Below are 20,445 nucleotides of genomic sequence, written 5' to 3'. Positions count from 1 at the left end.
AAAAAAGAGCGGAAAAAGAAATTCTGGGGCTGAAGAATTCAGTGAATGAAATGACAAATGCAATAGAGAGCAGCAGAATGGACCAAGCAGAAGAAAGAATCTTTGTGATAAAAGACAAGAACTTTGAAATTATCCAGTCAGAGGAGAACAAAGAAATAAAAATGAAAAAAACTGAAGGAAGCCTGCCTGATCTATGGGATACCATCAAAGGAAACAATTTGCAAATATTGGCGTTCCAGAAGGAGAAGAGAGAGAGAAGGGGCAGAAAGCTTATTTAAAGAAATAATTACTGAGAATTTCCCAAATCTGGGAAGAGATTTGAATATCCAAGTACGTGAAGCTCATAGATCACCAAACCAACTAAACCTGAAGAGGTCCTCTCCAAGACTCATTACAATAAAACTGTCAAAAATCAAAGACAGAGCATCTTAAAAGCAGCAAGAGAAAAAGAAGATTGTGACCTACAGGAAACCCACAAAAGGCTATGAGTGGATTTCTCAGCAGAAACCTTACAGAACAGAAGAGAGTGGGGTAGTATATTCAAAGTGCTGAAAGAAAAAAACTGCCAACCAGGAATGTTCTTGGTTGTTATCCTTGAGAAATGAAAGAGAAATAAAGATCTTCCCAGACAAACAAAAGCTGAGGTAATTCATCACCAGTAGAACTACCTTACAAGAAATGCAGACAAGAATTCTCCAGCTGAAATGAAAGGATGCTAATTATAACAGGAAAACATATGAAAATTTGTAACATACTGGTAAAGGTAAGTATAGTTAAATTCAGAATACTCTAACACTGTAATATGGTGGTGTGTTAACCACTTAACCCTAGTATGAAGGTTAAAGGACAAGAGTATTAAAAATAACTACAGCTACAATAACTTTTTAATGGATAGACAGTATAAAAAGAGGTAAATTATGACATCAAAAACATAAAAGAGGAGAATAAAAAGTTAGAGTTTTTGAATGAAATCAAAGTTAAGTTATCAGCATAAAATAAACTGTTAGATCTACAAGGTGTTTTATGGGAGCCTCATGGTAGCCACAAAGCAAAAAGCTACAGTAGTTTCACAAAAGACAGAGAGAAGGGAATCAAAGCATAGCAGTACAGAAAATAATCAGTTTACAAAGGAAGACAGCAAGAGAGGAAGAAAGGAACAAGGGAATTGCAAAACAGCCAGAAACAATTAAAAAGATGGCATTAGTAAGTCCTTACCTATCAGTAATCACTCTAAATGTAAATGGATTATATTCTCCAATCAAAAGTCATAGAATGATGGATTAAAAAAAGAGAACAAACTATATGCTGCCTACAAGAGACTCACTTCAGCTTTAAGGACACACACAAGCTCAAAGTAAGGTGATGGAAAAAGATACTCCATGCAAGTGGAAACCAAAAGAGAGCAGAGATAGCTGTACTTACATCACACAAAATAGACTTTAAGCCAAAATGGTAACAAGAGACAAGGTCATTATATGATGATAAAGGGGTCAATTCATCAAGAAGATCCAACAATTGTAAGTATATGTGCACCCAACATCAGAACACGTAAATATATTAAGCAGATAAAACAGATCTGAAGGGAGAAATAGAAAGCAATGCATTTCTAGTAGGGAACTTCAGTACCGCACTTTCAGCAATGGTCATCCAGACAGAAAATCAACAAGGAAACATTGGACTTGAACCATACATTAGACCAAATGGACCTAACAGACATGTACAGAACATTTCATCCAACAGCAGCAGAGTACACATTCTTCTCAGGTACACAAAGAACATTCTCCAGGATAGATCATATGATAGCTCAAAAAACAAGTCTTAGCAAACTTAAGAAGATTGAGATCATACCAAGTATCTTTTCCAGCCACAATGGTGTGAAACTAGAAATCAATCAACAGGAGGAAAGATGGAAAATTCACAAATATGTGGAGACTAAACAACACTCCTAAACAACCAATGGGTCAAAAATCTCAAATCAGTAACCTAACTTTACGCCTCAAGAAACTAGAAAAAGAAGAACAAAGAAAAGTCCAGGAAAAGATTGCTTCACTGGTGAATTCTACCAAACATTTAAAGAATGAAAGCTACTCTTTCTCAAACTCTGCTCTTCCAAAAATTGAAAAGGAAGGAACACTTCCAACTCATGTACGATGCCAGCATTACCCTGACACCAAAGCCAGTTAAGGACAGGACAAGAGAAGTAAACTACACACCAATATCCCTGATGAGCACAGATGCAAAAATTCTTAACAAAATACCAGCAAACCAAATTCAATAGCAGATTAAAAGGATCATATACCATGATCACGTGGGGTCTATCACTGGGATACAAGGATGGTTCAACATACACAAATCAATAAATATAATACCATGTTAACAGAATGAAAGATAAAAATCATGAGATTATCTCCATAGATGCAGAAAAAGCATTTGACGAAATATAACGTCCTTTCATGATAAAAACTCTCAACATGGTGGGTATAGAAGGAACATACTTCAACATAATAAAGGACATATGTGATAAGCCCACCGCTAACATCATACTCAATGGTGAAAGGTTGCAAGCTTTTTGTCTGATATCATGAACGAGACAAGGGTGCCCATTCTCACCACTCCTATTCAGCAAAGTCCTGGAAGTCATAACTGGAGCAATTAGACCAGAAAAAGAAATAAAAAGCATCCACATCAGAAAGGAAGAAATAAAATTGTCTCTGCTTGCAGATGATATGATCTTATATATTAAAAAAATCCTAAAAGCTCCATCAAAAAACTGTTGGAATTAATCAATGAATTCAGTAAAGTTGTGGGATACAAAATCAACATAACAAAAATTAGTTGCATTCTGTACACTAACAATGAAATATCTGAAAAAAGATGAAGAAAACAATCCCTTTCACAATAGCATCAAAAACAATAAAATACTTAGGACTATATTTCACCAAGGAGCTGTAAAATCTGTATACTGAAAACTACAAGACTTTGATGGAAGAAATTAAGACGACGCATACATGGAAAGGTATCTTGTGTTCATGGATCAGAAGAATTAATATTGTTAAAATATCCATACTATCAGATCCATACCATCTATAGATTCAGTGCAATCCCTATCAAAATTCCAATGGTATTTTTTACAGAAATAGAAAAAAGCGGTCCTAGAATTTTTAGGGAACCACAAAAGACCCCAATAGCCAAAGCAATCCCGAGAAAGAAGAGCAAAGCTGTTGCATCACACTTCCTGATTTCAAACTATGCTCCAAAGCTATAGTAATCAAAACACTACGGTGCTGGCAGAAAAATGGACAGACCAGTGGAACCAGCCCTGGTAGTCTAGTGTTTAAGATTCAGTGCTCTCACTGCCGCGGCCTGGGTTCCTTTCCTGGTCAGGGAACCACACCACTTACCTGTCAGTTGTACTGTGGCAGCTGTGTGTTGCTGTAATGGTGAAAGCTATGCCACCAGGATTTCAAATATCAGCAAGGTCACTCGTGGTGGAGGGGTTTCAGCAGAGCTTCTAGACTGAGGCAGACTAGGAAGAAGAACCTGGTCACCCACTTCCAAAAAAATTGACCATGTAAACTCTGTGAATAGCAGCAGAGCATTGCAGAAAGGCTAGGCAGTAGTCCACTCTGCTGTACACAGAGTCACCAGGAGTTGGAATCAACTCGACGGCACTAACAACAAAGACCAGTGGAACCACATTGAGAGCCCAGAAATAAACCCTCACATATATGGTCAACTGATACTTGACAAGGGAGCCAAGAATACTCAGTGGAGAAAGGATAGTCTCTTCAATGAATGGTGTTGGGAAAACTGGATAACCACATGCAAAAGAATGAAATTGGACCCCTATCTTACACTGCTCACAAAAATTAACTCAAAATGGATTAAAGACTTAAATTTAAGACTTGAAACCATAAAACTTCTGGAAGAAAACATAGGGGAAAACCTCCTTGACATTCGTATTGGCAATGATATTTTGGATTTGACACCAAAAGCAAAGGCAAAAATAAACAAGTGGGATTACATCAAACTAAAAAGCTTCTGCACAGCAAACAAATCCATCAACAAAATAAAAAGGTAACCTACCGAATGGGAGAAAATATTTGCAAATCATATATCTGATAAGGGGTTAATATCCAAATATGTAAAGAAACTCAGACAACTCAATAGCAACAAAACAAAACCAATTCAACTAAAAAATGGGCAGAGGAACTGAATAGATATTTATGCAAAGAAGACACAAATGGCCAACAAGCATGTGAAAGGATACTCAACATCACTAATCATCAGGGAAATGCAAATCAAAACCACAATGAGTTATCACCTTACATCTGTTAGAATGGCTGACATCAAAAAGTCAAGAGATAACAAGTGTTGGCAAGGATGTGGAGAAAAGGGAACCCTTGTGCACTCTTGGTGGGAATGTAAATTGATGTAGCTATTATGGGAAAAAGTATGGAGTTTCCTTAAAAAATGAAAAACAGAACTACTGTGTGATCCAGCATCCTACTTCTGGATATATATCCAAAGGAAATGAAAACAGGATCTCAAAGAGATACCTGTTCATTTTAGCATTATTCACAATAACCAAGACATGGAAACAACCTAAGTATCCATCGATGGACGGATGGATATATCTACATACACACACATGCAAACAATGGAATATTATTCAGCTGTTAGAAAAGACATCCTGCCATTGGCAGCAACATGGATGGACCTTGAGGGAAATAGGTCAGACAGAGAAAGACAAATACTGTATGATATCACTTATCTGTGGAATCTAAAAAAGCCAAATTCATAGAAGCAGCGGGTAGAATGGTGGTTAACTAGAGGCCAGAGGATGGGGTGAAATGGAAGATGTTGTTCAAAGGGTACAAACTTCCAGTTATAAATAATTTCTTGGAATCTAATGTACAGCATGGTTTTTGTAGTTAACAATACTGTATTATATACTTGAAAGTGGCTAGTAGAATAGATCTTAAATGTTCTCACCACAAAAAAGAAATGGTAATTATATGACACGATAGAGGTGTTAGCTAAGGTGGTAATCATTTTGCAATATGCAAGTGTATCAAATCAACATGTTATACACCTTAAACTTACACAATGTTATATGTCAGTTATCTTTCAATACAGCTGGGAAAAAAAGGTAAAGGATATTTAATATCAAGTGAAAGATGTCTTGGTCATTTAAAACTGAAAAATGGAATTATCAAGTGAGATAAAGAAAAGCAAAAATAAATTGAAATTATAATGAAATTTGAATATGTCAAGAACTGTAAAGGATCTGATATTTTATCCTACTTAAAATCTAATAAGTTAGCCTACATAGGCTGATTCATGGATGCTGGCAGAAGATATGAGATCAGAAAAAGGACTCTGATCCTGGATCAGAGACAAAGGACTTTATTACTCACAGCAGTAGCAGGAACCAGAGTAGTATTTGCACTGGTTCCTTGAGCTCGTTTCCACAGCCCAACATAAAGAAAGCCAGGTTCACACCAGTGGATTGCATTACAGGAGAAAACCTCTGTGCCTAGGGATCCCAAATATTTTATAATGGATAGTAAGCATACCTGCTCTGTCCTCCAACGGGAGTCTTTATCTACCAAGGCTATAAGAAACCTGCCCTTTGCTCCAAAGGAAGACATATGTCTATCTTGCCAGCTCTTCTCAGTACAAACATCCTTGAAAAGATAGTCTGGAATAAAGGTAGGTAGTGTTTCTTTTCACAGGACTTGGATTAGTGTGGAAACCCTTGGAAAACTGTCTTTTAACAGTGTCTTGTGGAGAACTAATTTTCATTGCAGTTTATTCCCTCAACAATTTTACTCATCTTTGTTGCTAGTGCTTCCAGAGATGCCTCTTGTGTTACAGTGCTTCCCATTGTAACATCAGAGATGCCATATTTCATGTTTATTGTGGCTTGTGCCTAGAATTATGAGTCCAGGGTTAAGAAGATCAATATAATCAGTGTATGAACTTGGGAGAGCCAGGCTTTGTACTTATGCTAGCATTGCAGACTTGTATTCTGCCCTGTACAAGCTCTTGTGCGGGCTGGTGGAGTCAGAGTAACAGTCGATTTGGCATTCTTTCAGAGACAACCTGAATACATCTTTAATTCTGTCATGCCAAATACCTCAGGTTGCCAGATAAAATACAGAATGCCCAGTTAAATTTGAATTTCAGATAAATAACAAACTTTAATATAAGTGTGTCCTATGCAATGCTTGAGAAATACTTATACTGAAAAACTATTTGTATTTCAATGTCCTGTTTGGTAGAGTTGCCAGATTTAGCAAATAAAAAATAGGATGGCTAGTTAAATTTGAATTTTAGATAGACAGCAAATCATTTTTCAGTATAAGTATGTTTGGTGCAACCCTATCAAATAGGATACCAAAGCATCAAAGAAGGATTTAACTGTTTTTTATGTATTTTTGGATGAATGAAGTATGTCTTATGGAGGTGCAGGAAATGGAATTTTTTCGTCAAGAAGAAAACTAATTTAGACCTTGTTAATTTTGCGTGGAAACAGAGCATGTGGTAAACATACGGCTTTATTCAATATGCAATAATATTTGTGGTTCTAATCCAGAGCAAAGCAATCCAAGTTGATATGGTGTTTCTGCTGTTCAGTTACTTAATATTCTATGATACCACTCATTTAAACTCTTCACAGTAATGAGCCTTTTTTTGGACTATAAAATGAAAATCTTTTACTTTATAAGGCTTCCTAAAATAATTTCAAACTATACAGTCATCAGAATTAGAGAAGTTTTACAGCCATAAGAAACAATGAAATCCAGCCATTTGTGACAACATGGATGGACCTTGAGGGTATTATGCTATGCGAAATAAGTCAGAGGGAGAAGGTCAAATACCGTATGATCTCACTCATAAGTAGAAGATAAAAACAACAACAAACAAACACGTAGAGACAGAGATTGGATTGGTGGTTACCAGAGGGGATGTGGGGAGGGAGGACGGCTAAAGGGATGATTAGGCACATGTGTGTGGTGATGGATTGTAATTAGTATTTGGTTGGTGAACATGATGTAATCTATGCAGAAATAGAAATATAATGATGTACACCTGAAATTTATACATTATAAACAAATGTTACCGCAATTAAAAAAAATTGGAGAAGTTTTAAATTTTATTTATCTTTGTACCTTCCTCTCAATTTTGGTGTGAACCTAAAACTGCTCTAAAAAAGTATTCTTTAAAAAACATATTTTTTTAAATCTTTATTGGACATCCTCATTCTGTGCCCATTTCTGTGCCCTGGTTGGCGTCTCTGTTTTATTCAGAATTGTGCCCATCTTTGCCCCCATAAGCCCATCTTCTTTTTTCTTTGACTAACTTCTCTCCCACCTTGTAGTTGCCTGGTTATGTTTTTAGAGTTTATAGCAAAAGCTTGTTACTAACCTTTTATTGAAATTATAGCGATTCTCTCAGGATCGCTGACCGTAAAGCCAAAGGATTTATCTAAAAATTGGGAGCAGGAGAGCTGTGTTCCTTTCGTTGTTGGATGGAATCCATTGTTGTGCTCTTGGAGAAGTAAACCTTTGGGTTTTTTCCATAGAATGTTCACCAGAAGGACCATGATAATTTATTGTATATTTTTACTTAACAAACGCATATGTAGCAATGATTATCGCCAGGCACTGTTTAATTGCTTAACAAATGTTAACTAATTTAATTATCAAAACAATCCCATGAAGTAAATATTTCATCATTCTCATTTTACAAAAGAAACATTGAAGTTAGGTGAAATAACATGGCCAAAGTCACATGGCTTGTACATGGTAGAGAGGGGGTGCAAACCCACACAGTAGATGCAGATCTGATACTTCCATATCTCATCTGTTTCCCCTGCATTTGCAAAATATCAAAAATGAAGTAAATTAAGACTTCAAATAAAATAGTAATCCGAACTTGTAACATTGGAATGCCACTCATTATGATACTGGTTTGCTCTGCTATTCGTATTTTACAAATAAAAAGAAATAACAATCTCAAATGATTTTCATTGGTCACCTTGTAATGCAAAATGTGATTTTGGATTTTTTTTTCTAGTTGGATTTAAAGAGAAAGTGCCATTTGCCTTTATTCCCTGGAATTAATTATTAAAAAATACTGTGGAGCACTAAACATATGACAGATGATCTAATAGCTAGAAAATCAAAACATCATTTGTTGACAGCACCACCAAAGGAGAGTAGTCAAAAGCACAAGTGATATGTAATGTATCTGTAGGTAACTGTTTCCCAAGATTGACTTTTTGGAGCAATGGGTTTGGTTGATTTTTTTTTTTAAATGTAAAATTTGCGTAGCATAAATTAACCATTAGCCATTTTAACATGTACAGTTCAGTAGCGTTTATTACAGTGACCATGTTGTGCAACCATCACCTCTATATAGTTTCAAGACATTTACATCACCCCAAAAGGATGTCCTCACTGGAGTCAGGTTACATCTGCCTGTGGAAGGAGCACCTTTTTGAAATTTGCACTTGAAAACTGCCATGTGGACTAGCAGTACCCTAGACTCTAATGTGTAGCTGCTACTTTCCAGTGAAGAGACTAAAGGGTCTCTGAGTTCTTATTAGCTTTTACTGAGATTTTAGGATCATAAAATGATATTTTCAACTGTATCGATGCTCTAGAAGAGGGAGAGTTAGAAATAGCTTGTATAGCCATCCTTTCCCACTTAAAGATCTCCTTACAATGATGAGTTATTTATCAAAAACATTATGAAATTTGCATTTTTAAGAAGAGGTGCTTGTCTCTAAAACTACTTGATCTGATTTCCTTCAGTACAACTATATATATGAACCTTGATATATTAAACTATATTTTTCCTAAAGTATAAGTACTTCTTTCTGAGAACATATTCTTTAATTTTATGCTTTTTATTTCCTATTTTGCAAGGTTTGGTCAGACTTCCAATGTCATGTAATTATTAACATAAACAAAATGTACTGTAGCTTTTATGTGTCTATATACAAAACATATTTAGCATTTTCAGGAAATAAGTCTATCCAAAAGTGAATTTTGTTGTTATCCATTGTGTGCTTTTTAAAGGATTAACTTTTTTCTTAGATTATTTTTAACTATTTTAAATGGAAACTTTCTAGTGTGCTTCATAGTTGCCTACCTTCTGAAGAAGAATATACCGAACCTAATTTAGCCCTTTCAAAATGATTTAGTTATCATTATGAATTTTATTTAATGTGCTTAACTTTAATACACTGGTGTTCCATGCTATTAGAAAGGTCTGAATATTAGATCCTCCATTAAACAGTCCCAGTTTATATTTTTAATTTCTTTTCTCTGTTTTTTATGGGAATGTTCTAGGTTTTTTTTTAAAAGGGAGAATCTTTTTGTTTCTGCATCAAGTTCTCATCATTTCTTGTAACTGCCTAGTGTACATATATAGACTTATGCCTGTGTGTCAGGATACTATGTCTGCTTGTACCCTTGTGTGTACACCATGTGTATAGACTTATGTCTGTGTGTAAACTATGTATACTCTGTAATGTTCCTTTTTCCTTTGTCTCATTTGCTCTTTTAAGTGCTGTGAGTTGAGAAACCAAATAACTTAAACCAGTTAGAATTGTATCTAATAGTATGTATAAATCAGCTTTGTGCAAAAAGGGAGCTTTAAAGTATCCTCCTATGAGTATAATGCAAGACATCTGTTCAGTAAACATTTATGAGGAGCCTGCTTTCTTCAAGGCAGCATAGTCAATATATCAGATATTAGACCCTGCACTCAAGATTAGAATCTAACCTGGACAGGCACATATAAAATTATTATAATAAATAGTATATTATGATATATTATTGATATATTAAGTTATAATTATATTAATAATAACAAATGCTATTATAATTATTTATAATTTAATAATTGTAATTATAATTAAAATTATTTATATAATAAATACTACTTAGCAATTTAAACAGCATGTTAGGGCAAACACAGGTGAAGGAACATTAACTCTGTAAAGCATTAATAAGTACCCATTTTCAATGCTCAGAGCCTTTTTTTTTTTTTTTTTTTTTTTTTTACCTCCTGGCTCTTTGCTAAATTTTGAATAGCTGATAATTGCCAAATAAGTGAATTTTTAAAAATTAGGGTACGTACACAAAACTTGTTTTACAAACATAAATACCAAAGTAGTAATATTTATTACTCATATCCTATGTTTGAATTTGTAAATTTGACGTTTTTTTCTGTCTTTTGCCCAGAATTAAGCTGTGCTACCATTAGGTGGCAGTCATACCTTAGATATGGCCACATAATGCAGTTAATAGGCTTGTTGGGTACACATTGCCGCTCACGAAAATCATAGCAGGAGAAAACTTAGAGAACTTCGTGTAGGTGCATAGAGGAAAGGAAAGACTTTCTGGTTACAGGGAGTCTTGTAGCAGAAGGGAAGAGAGAAGTGGTTTGGAGCACAAATTTGGAATTTCTCAAATCTTTATTTGAATCCCATGTTTATCACTTGCTAGCTATGTTATCTTGGCCAAGTAATTAACCTCTTCGTGCCTGTTTCCTCACTTATTAAATGAAGATAGAGCCACTTCATAGGGTTTTTATATGGTTTAAATTAAAGAATGAGAATAAAGTGCATAGCATAGAGCCTGGCAGTAGGATGCTGTCGAGAAATGCTTGTTGTTATAGGAATCAGGGAAGGTAGGGAGAGAAGGAAGACCAACAAGCCAGTTTTGCAGGCCCAGCTGCAACTGCAGAAACCCGGATGACTTCAGGCTGCACGTCTTCACACCTGATAACCCTCAAGGAAAGCACCCCTAATAGACAGACAGGCAGGTATTTCTCATCTTGCCCTTAGTGTTGGAGAGGAAGGAGAGGCAATTGGGCAGCATTTGAAAGTAAAGACACAAATGGTGTCCTTCTCATAGATGCCTCACACCTTCCTTTCCACACCTCCCTTGTTGACTTGTTCCTTTGAAGACCCAGTCTTATCTGCTTAGGGAAACAATTTAGTGAGTCAGAAATTCAGCTGGCCAGATCTTGATGACAAATAAAATATCTCCAATCCATTGTACATTTAAAACCAAAGAACCCTAAGTCAGATTTCTTTTTATTTATTTATTTATTTGTGAGGAAGATCAGCCCTGAGCTAACCTCCATGCCAATCCTCCTGTTTTTGCTGAGGAAGACCGGCCCTGAGCTAACATCTATTGCCAGTCCTCCTCCTTTTCTCCCCAAAACCCCAGTAGATAGTTGTATGTCGTAGTTGCACATCCTTCTAGTTTTGCTGTATGTGGGTTGCCACCCCAGCATGGCCGGACAAGCAGTGCGTGAGTGCGTGCCCGGATCCGAACCCAGGCTGCCAGTAGCAAAGCATGCACACCCAACCGCCAAGCCACAGGGCCGGCCCCCAAGATTTCCTTTTAGAAAAGACTCTTAGATGTAATATAATTTCTCTCTCCTCCCCATACCCTCCAGACAGAACATCTTTTCCATCTCCTTACTGTTGCTTCATATTGCTCCAATAGCTGACAAAGCGTTTCCTTGCTTATTAGAAATGAAAGGGTCGGGCCGGCCCGGTGGCTTAGCGGTTAAGTGCTCACGCTCCGCTGCTGGTGGCCCGGGTTCGGATCCCGGGCGCACACCGATGTACCACTTGTCCGGCCATGCTGAGGCCGCATCCCACATACAGCAACTAGAAGGATGTGCAACTATGACCTACAACTATCTACTGGGGCTTTGGGGGAAAAAATAAATAAATAAATAAAATTATCAAAAAAAAAGAAAAAGAAATGAAAGGGTCAAAATACAAATATGACAGAAGAAAATTCAGCTAGATTGGATCAGTATTTACTAACTACTTGCTTATGTAACATACCAAGATACAGGTTTGGGGGGATAACAAAGATCATCAAAACGTAGTTCCTGCTCTAAGGAACATTACCTATCGGGAGGAGAGACAATTCGCATATACAATTATTATTTATTTTTCTATTTTTTTGATGAGGAAGATTTGCCCTGAGCTAACATCCATTGGCAATCTTCCTCCTTTTTTGCTTGAGGAAGGTTAGCCCTGGGCTAACATTTGTGCCAGCCTTCCTCAATTTTTTTGTACGTGGGTCTCCTCCATAGCATGGCTGATGAGTGGAGTAGGTCCGCGCCTGGGATCCGAACTCACAAATCCAGGCCGCCAAAGTAGAGTGCGTGGAACTTTGGCTACTCGGCAACAGGGCCAGCCTCTACAATTATTTTAAGGAAGAAATGTAGTGGGTGCTATAATGACAATTATAATAGCTTATATTTATATACACTTTCCAAATTACAAACTGCTATTGCATACATTATCTTGTTTGTTCTTCACAATAACCCCATATGTAGAACAAATACTAAGAGTAATATGAAAATGAGTCATCTGAAGCTCAAAGGTGAAATGCCCAAAGTCACAATGCTAGTAAGTTAGTCAGTTCAGCTGGCGAATACTTGGATGCCTGGCACACAGCGTGGTGGAAGTGCTAGCAGATTCTATCATTTTTCCCATGTGCTGGGCACTATTCTTGGTACTGGGAATGTAGTGGTGAATAAGACAAACAGAACCCCTGTCTTCAAGGAGGACAAATGGTGGATCCATAGCATAAACCTAAATTTCTCATTCTGCGTTCTCTTGTTTCTTTTGTGTCATTCAGTACCAAAATACAGTGCTCTGGCCATATTGAGGAGGGAGATTAGTTCTCACAGGGTAGTTATGGCAGGCCTAATGGAGGGGCTTCTTTCCCTGCCATCTTGTGCCTGAGTGACTTTAAACATGCCATGTTATTCATTCTCCCATTTGGAATTTTTCAGGTACGCAGATTTTCTGAGGCATTCTTTTGTTTTGAACATCCAAGAGAAGCTGCCATTGCATACCAGGAACTTCAGTGAGTAGCATAAATCCAAAATTAAAGTGATTTTATTTCCTTTTACATAAGATATCTATCTCAGAATTTATCAGTGACAGAATATACAATATTTACAGTAGAAGAAATTAGGGGAATTTGAAGTTTAGAAATCCCCTGTTTGATCAGATTGGGTTTAATCTTCTGAATTACTTCATGAAAGACTCATACCTTACATAAAGAAGCATGTTGCCCTACTGCCTCCTCCCCCTAGATCAGATCTGCTATCACCTTGTCAGTCCCATACAGCTCTGGCTCCAGCCTTCCATTGGGTCAAGTTGGAGCTTATTTTTTGCAGGTCAGAATCTCTCACATTCGGGATTTATTACAGAATTTCACAAGCAGTCTGACTGCCACTGCCTTCTGTTAGGTAAATGGTTTACAGTTTAAATATCCAGAATAGGGGCCGGCCCCATGGCTTAGAGGTTGAGTGCACGCTCTGCTGCTGGCGGCCCGGGTTCAGATCCCGAGCGCGCACCGACGCACCGCTTCTCCGGCCCTGCTGAGGCCACGTCCCACATACAGCAACTAGAAGAGATGTGCAACTATGACGTACAACTATCTACTGGGGCTTTCAGGGAAAAAAAATATATATATCCAGAATAGATACTATCCGTTTTTCCTACTGAGTATATTTAGATCTGATTTTCTTTGGCTTTAACGGGTATTTTGAGAAAATTATGCTGAGTGAAAAAAGTCAGATGTAAAAGAGTAAACACTATGATTCTATTTATATGAAGTTCTGGAACAGGCAAACTAAGGTGAAAAAAGTCAGAACAGTGGTTGTCTTGGTGTTGATTGGGTTGGGAGTTGGACCAGAAAGACATGAAATTACTCTCTGAGTACATATCAGGTATCCATTTGTCAAAACCTTACAGCTAAGATTTGTATATTTTGATGCATGTGAATTATACCTCAAAAAAAGCTATAAATAATAATAGAGTGTGGGATAAGTAGTGAGTGGATGTGTAGATAAAACAGGAAGGCAAAATGAGATTGTTGGAGATGAGTGATGGGTTTTATTATACTATTGTTTACTTTGATTTGTTTGAAATTTTCCATAAGAAAAAGTTTTTTAAAAAACAATTATGTATTAGAAAGTTATACACCTTGTTTTAAATAGCATTAATTGTGTTCATCAATATGTGGTAAGTACAGCAGGAACAGTGGAACACATTTTTTTTCAACACCATCATCAAATCATTAGTAGGCATTTGAGCTTTTAGTATTTCTCCTATATGCTGTTCTCAGCAAATTAGGAAGTTCAGACAGTAAGCATAGATAACTCTCTTTGAAATAATGTAAAAAAGTATAGAAGAATGTAATAGAAATTAAATGAATAATTTATCAACGAACCATAATTTTATGTCAATAATTTATTGTCAACAAACCCTAATTTCCATTTTACCCATTTTTGTCTCTGACCAAGAAGCTCTTTCACCAGGAGGTTATATCTTGAGGAAGGGCTAGTACTGGTGAGGGGAAGGGGAAAGGGTGGGGTCTATAAGGTGGCAGTAGGGGTAATTTTTTTGAATTACAGTCTGACTTAAGAAATATTTTTCAGTGCTCAGAGTCATCTACAGATGTGCACCGCTATCAAAAATACTTCCTTCTGCAGTTCTCTTCCACCCCTACCCATTGAATGTAGCGAATTAGATGGAGATCTCAATTCATTACCTATAATCTTTGAAGATAGGTATTTAGATTCAGTTATTGAAGGTAAGTATAATCTAACTAAAATATGCAAGTTGTGTGTGTCATTTTCAGTATACTCTTCCTTTTATACATAAAACCATTCCCTAATATGGGGCCATTTTTTCCCCCTCCAGTTTTATTTATTTTTGAGGATATTAGAAAGTTATAGTCAGAAAAAGTAGTCTTAATCGTATGAGTTCTCATACCTTGTTTTAAACCTGAATCTTTTTTTCTTTGGATAAAAGACTTAGATGCACCCTGGATGGGAGTTCAGAATCTTCAGAGATCAGAATCCAGTAGAATGGATAAATATGAGACTGAAGAAAGCTCTGTAGCTGGACTTTCTAGCCCAGAGTTGAAGGTCAGACCTGCTGGTGCCTCCAGTTTTTGGTATACAGAAGGTGAAGAACAGCTAACAAAATCTCTAAAAGGAAAGAATGAAGAATCAAATAAATCCAAGGTTAAGGTTACTAAGCTCATGAAAACAATGAAACCTGAAAACACAAAAAAATTAATAAAACAGAACTCTAAGGATTCTGTGGTTTTGGTAGGCTACAAATGTTTGAAAAGTACAGCATCAAATGATCTCTTTAAATGCACTGAAGGCAATCCTTCACATAGTCAGAAGGAAGGTCTGGATCCCACAATATGTGGATATAATTTTGACCTAAAGACCTACAACAGACAGACAAGTCAACAGGAAGCTAGCTTTTTGCCAACTAATACAGAGAGGACTGAACAAAAGTCTCCAGATGTTGAAAATGTGCAACCAGACCTGTTTGATCCTTTGAACTCTGGCAGCCTAAATCTTTGTGCAAATTTGTCCATTTCAGGTAAAATTGATATCTCCCAGGACGATAGTGAAATTACACAAGTGGAACACAGTGTGGCATCCAGAAGTTCATCAGACGATTTCCATGATCATCAAACAACACCGTCCTCAGGAGTTAGAACAGTTGAAGTGAAGCCCTGTAATCAAGATCCTTTCAGTGGAGAGAAAGTAACTGTTAAAATAGCACCTTGGACAGAGCTTCGACCAGATGAAATACTTGCAGATCATTTACAGCTACCCAGCTTTGAGTCCTTAGAATCTAATGGTAAATCTAAATCTATAGAAATAACACTTGAAAAGGAAGCTTTACAGGAAGCCAAGTGTCGTTCTATTGGAGAATCATTAGCTAAGTTAAGAAGTAATCAACCTGCTTCTTCTACAAAAGAATATCATATTGTAGTAAGTGCAGACACAATTAAGTTACCAGATAGTAATGCCACGTATGCCTCGTCTCGGTTTTCAGATTCAGGTGTTGAGAGTGAGCCAAGTTCTTTTGCAACACATCCAAACCCTGACGTAGTATTTGAAGCTGTGCCAGGGCAAGGCCCTCACACTAGTGAGAGATTGTTTCCTCAGTTTTTGATGAGACCTGACTGTAACATGAAGTTGTCACTAGGCAGTCATTGCACCGAGAGCACCAGTGCTGTCAGTGAAGTGCAGTCGTCCCTCACGTCCATCAACTCGCTGCCTTCTGACGACGAGCTGTCACCTGAGGAAAACCCTAGGAAACCTGTTGTACCTGAGTGCCACCCAAGTGATAGCAAAACTGTGTTCAATCTGGGAACAGTTGATTTGCCAAAATTTGACAGTAGTAAAAAGTCAAGCGTTATTTTGCAAGAGCAGAGTGTCGTATTTTCAGGGCATTTGGACGATGAAACTATAGCAATACATCCTTTAAATTCAAGCACTAAAGACCCTTTACAATTTGTTTTTTCAGATGAAGATACTTCCAGTGATGTGAAAAGTAGGTGCAGCTCCAAACCTAACTCGGACACTATGTGTAAAGACTCTCGGAGCCCTGATAGATCTAATAACTCTGCAGGGACAGCAAGTACTTTACATTCAAATCTGGTCTGTTTAGGCACCCCTTGTGTCGTTTCAGGTTCCATTTCTACTAATACAAAAGTTAGTGAAGATAGAACTGTGAAAAGAAAAAATAGTGACGCAGTAAATCTCAAACAAATAAATGCAGAAGTCCCCACAGTTAAAAATGAAACTCCTCTGGATACTAGTGACCCTTTTTCAGCCAGTCCTGATATGGTAAAAGAAGGACTTGTGGAAAATTATTTTGGCTCTCAAAGCAGTACAGATGTATCTGGCACATGTGCTATTAGCTACAGCACTTCAGTTAGCCCTCAGAAGGAAACTTCTGAAAGAGAAATTAGTGCTCTTCGGCAGGAACAGGGTAAAGAGGACGAAGAGGAAGAGCAGGATCGACAAATGGTTCAGAACGGGTATTATGAGGAGACTGATGCCGCAGCTTTGGGTGGGACAGTAAGTGCTCACTGTACAAACAGAGGTGCACCAGGAGAAGAAAGACTTGCAACCTCTGGAAAAAGAAACAGTGACTATCTGAGGGAAGGCATAAATATGCCAGCTGTCTGTACTGCCGGTTGTCTGTCCTTCCCTTCCGCACCACGGGAGCCTCCTTGTAGTGTTAAGTATTCTTGTAAAAGTAGGTTTGCTGCCATCACCAAGCAGCCCAGCAGCACTGCCTACAGCTCCACCCCACCCGCCTCCTGGTACGAAACCTCACCAGAACCTCAGATACAAGCGTAAGTGATGCAGCACCACAGCGCGCGCTACTAAGTCTGTGTGGAGAACGTATATATTTCTCTGCTAACGTTTGTATGTCATGTTCTCTGGCTTCTGCCACACAGAAAGTGTTTCTGTGATTAGCTATCCAAAATGGGAAAATGAATTCAATAGACTGTTTGACAGACAAGCCTGTATTTCCCTGTATGATTGTCCTGTTCTGTAGGCCAGACATTCCTGATACAAATTTTCCGTTGGTACTTTTATGTTAAAAGTATGGAATAATTGAGGTTAAAACCCTTTTTTTCATCAGTACCTCATTTCTTCCGCATTAACTCTCAGACAAAAGTTAGGGTTTTGTAAGTGCATCTAGCAAATGAGGATAATATTAGATAATGAATAATAGGTTAGTAGAAACTTCCTAAACCTTCCACACCCAGGTTACCTCAGCTAAGTCAGTGATTTCCAGAATTGAGATTTCATGGACCAGTAAAATATCCATAAAAATGTGAGGATGTCATAGGTTTACTAGCATGGCCCTGGTTCTCAAAATGTTCTGCCTTACTCCAGACAGAGTTGTAATCCCTGGAGTGAAAGGTCTGGGCGTGTCTACAGTAGATTTTTAAAGTTTCCAAATTATTCTGAGTTACATCTGTAGTTAGGAGCCACAGTGCCCAAAGCTTGTGAAACCAGAGAGGTAATGATGGCCTATTAAAGAATTGTAATGTGCTGGGACGCTGAGGGCACATCACCTTCTGGGCGCTTTACACTGTGTGTGCGTCACTGATGAAAGCAATGGTCCATGTGGCTTCACCCAGTGTACCCTACTCCCCTGAGTGTTCATCACCTTCCTTGAGTCCAAATGGCACAATGTTAAAATGGTTCGTTTTTTATGTTTCCAATACCCAAGTTGATTAGATTTGTCACTCATTCCAAGTTAGTATATGCCACCAATTATATTTAGTCACATCTCCCTCTTCATTCTGCTCCTTATTGGTATTTTTAGAGAACAATACAAATAACCTAATCCTACTACACACTGTGACCACCACTCTTACTGCTCCACTTTGTGGAACAGCTCCTTCCCTTCCACTGACATAAGGTGAAAAAGGAGCAGAGAGGATGAGACTTCATTACAGGATAAGCATCAGATAACCATCTTGCTAGAACTTCTCCCAGCTTTTCTCTGCATGCAATATAAAATTTTATAGAAACTACAACTCTACTCCTGATATTTTCTTAGTTAAATATTTCAAGTTTAAAGGAATATTTTTAAGTGATTCCAGGTTTAAAGTATTCGTTGTATTTGATCAGAATATGTACTAAAAATAGTAAAGAAAATTACTCTCTGATTTCTAAATCATTTAGGTGATCCCATACATTTTCATTATTTTAAAACTGAATATTGTTGGGTTTCCTCTCCTGAAACTCTCTGAGTTCAGCGGATTGTCCTTCTGGTTCTAAAAACTGGATATAGTCCCTAATAAAGAGTATCTTTTATAATGGTTTGCTTCAGCTTCCTTCAGGCAAAAGAAGAATTGAAGCAACTGAAACTCCCTGGGTTCATGTACAGTGATGTTCCTCTCTTAGCATCCTCAGTCCCTTACTTCAGCATGGAGGAGGAGGATGGTTCCGAAGATGGAGTGCATCTCATTGTCTGTGTGCATGGTTTAGATGGTAGGTAACACCTTTGATGTAACCCATGGCAACTCCGTATGTTTTCTTTTCCTAATAGATCTCATTTAGTTTTTATTTAGTCTTTGACTGAAAAAAAGATTTTTAAATTTCTTAAATTAATTGAATCTTAAATACATTCTAAAACAGAAATATGCTTAACATTGCTAAGTATAATATTAGATTTCCTTTTAAGTAAATTTTCTTAGTAAGTAAAATTTACTTTCTAAGTAAAATTTCTAAGTAAATGGGACTGATATCCATGTGCCAGCATTTTATTTATTGTAACTCTGGATTTTTCTGTTTTCTCTCTTATTGTTGCTGTTGTCAGCTGTCACCTCATGGCACGCATTTTGTCTCCGTTTGATAGTCTTCCTAGTTCCCTTTTAGCTTGATGCTTTAAACCTTATGGGCTAGAAAAATCAATACCTCAGAATTAAATATTCACTAATTAATTAGGGTATAATTTAAATTCTAAATACCTGGCTTTAGTGCTATGGTTTCATGATAACTATTTTGGTTACTCAACAGACTTTTTTTCTAGATTAGGACTATTTTAGAAGATGCCAAATATCTCTAGACTGGCAAAGTATTACTGTATTATAATATGATTCTCTAAGAACAAATTGACAAAAGATGTTATCGATTATAAAAATAGTAAACACAGGTCTGAGCTAGTAAATTCTCATGAAATTGGAGACTTTTCTTTAAAAAGAAAAAACTGACTCTCAAGAAATAAAATACCTCCAGTACTAACCTCTTCCCCCACGAATAATAAAACAAAGAATTGCCCCCAAGACAGACTTCTTGGCCCAGTAGAATCTCTGGCAAATTCTCCTTTGAAATTTTCAAGAAACACATTATTGCTATCTTATATAAATTATTCCAGAATAATAGGAAAAAAGATGGAATGCAGCTCATTTTCTTCCTTAAAGTTAACCTAGCTGTGTTACCAAATCAGAAAAAGATATCACACCCACACCCAAAAAACCAGTAGATCAATCTGACATAAATACACTTAAAACTCTAGCCACATTGTAGAAAATAAATAAATAAAATGTAAAAGAAAAAACCTCTAGCAAATAGAATCAATATATTACAGTTGTCACTAAAACAAATAGGATTTAATTCCCATAATGCAAAGATAAGTAAATATAAAGAAATTTATTAATAAAATATACATCAGCAAATCAGCAAAATTCAATATCCATTCCCAGTTATGACAACTAAGCACCAGACTTTAAGCCTTGAATAGCACTAGTCTAGTTCTTTAATGTGATTAAGCAGATATATTTCCAGCCAGTGGAAAACGTATACTAAGTAGTGAAACACTAGAGGTACTCCTTTTAAAATCAAGAATAAAACAGTTATCTCTGTCAGTGCATGAAATATCTAAAAGATATAAATAGTGGAAGGGTAAAGTAAAAATTCAACAATTGATAATGACATGTTTATATTCTTAAGTAAACCAAAGGAATTAACTAAAAAGCCACTAAACTTATTTTTGAAGATAATTATATTTATGTATTATATCTAGATTTTAAATAT

At 36.8% G+C, this 20,445-nt stretch overlaps 1 protein-coding gene across 11 annotated transcripts in view; it reads left to right on the top strand.

The window, feature by feature from the left end:
- Positions 1 to 20,445, top strand: part of FAM135A (family with sequence similarity 135 member A) — a 124,425-nt gene that overhangs the window by 83,493 nt on the left and 20,487 nt on the right. For 6 of the 11 annotated variants that reach the window (XM_058554064.1, XM_058554065.1, XM_058554061.1 and 3 more), the window contains 4 exons: positions 12,850 to 12,923; positions 14,506 to 14,660; positions 14,882 to 17,243; positions 18,740 to 18,900. In XM_058554064.1, the coding sequence (XP_058410047.1) occupies positions 12,850 to 12,923; positions 14,506 to 14,660; positions 14,882 to 17,243; positions 18,740 to 18,900 (2,752 nt within the window). The remainder of the gene's footprint in view (positions 1 to 12,849; positions 12,924 to 14,505; positions 14,661 to 14,881; positions 17,244 to 18,739; positions 18,901 to 20,445) is intronic. The other 5 variants (XM_058554072.1, XM_058554071.1, XM_058554068.1 and 2 more) reach the window with 3 other exon arrangements.

The sequence above is a fragment of the Diceros bicornis genome, chromosome 14 (genome assembly GCF_020826845.1).
Source record: "Diceros bicornis minor isolate mBicDic1 chromosome 14, mDicBic1.mat.cur, whole genome shotgun sequence".
NCBI lineage: Eukaryota > Metazoa > Chordata > Mammalia > Perissodactyla > Rhinocerotidae > Diceros > Diceros bicornis.
The sequence above is the reverse complement of the archived record's forward strand: the minus strand, read 5'-3'. Positions and strand labels throughout refer to the sequence as shown.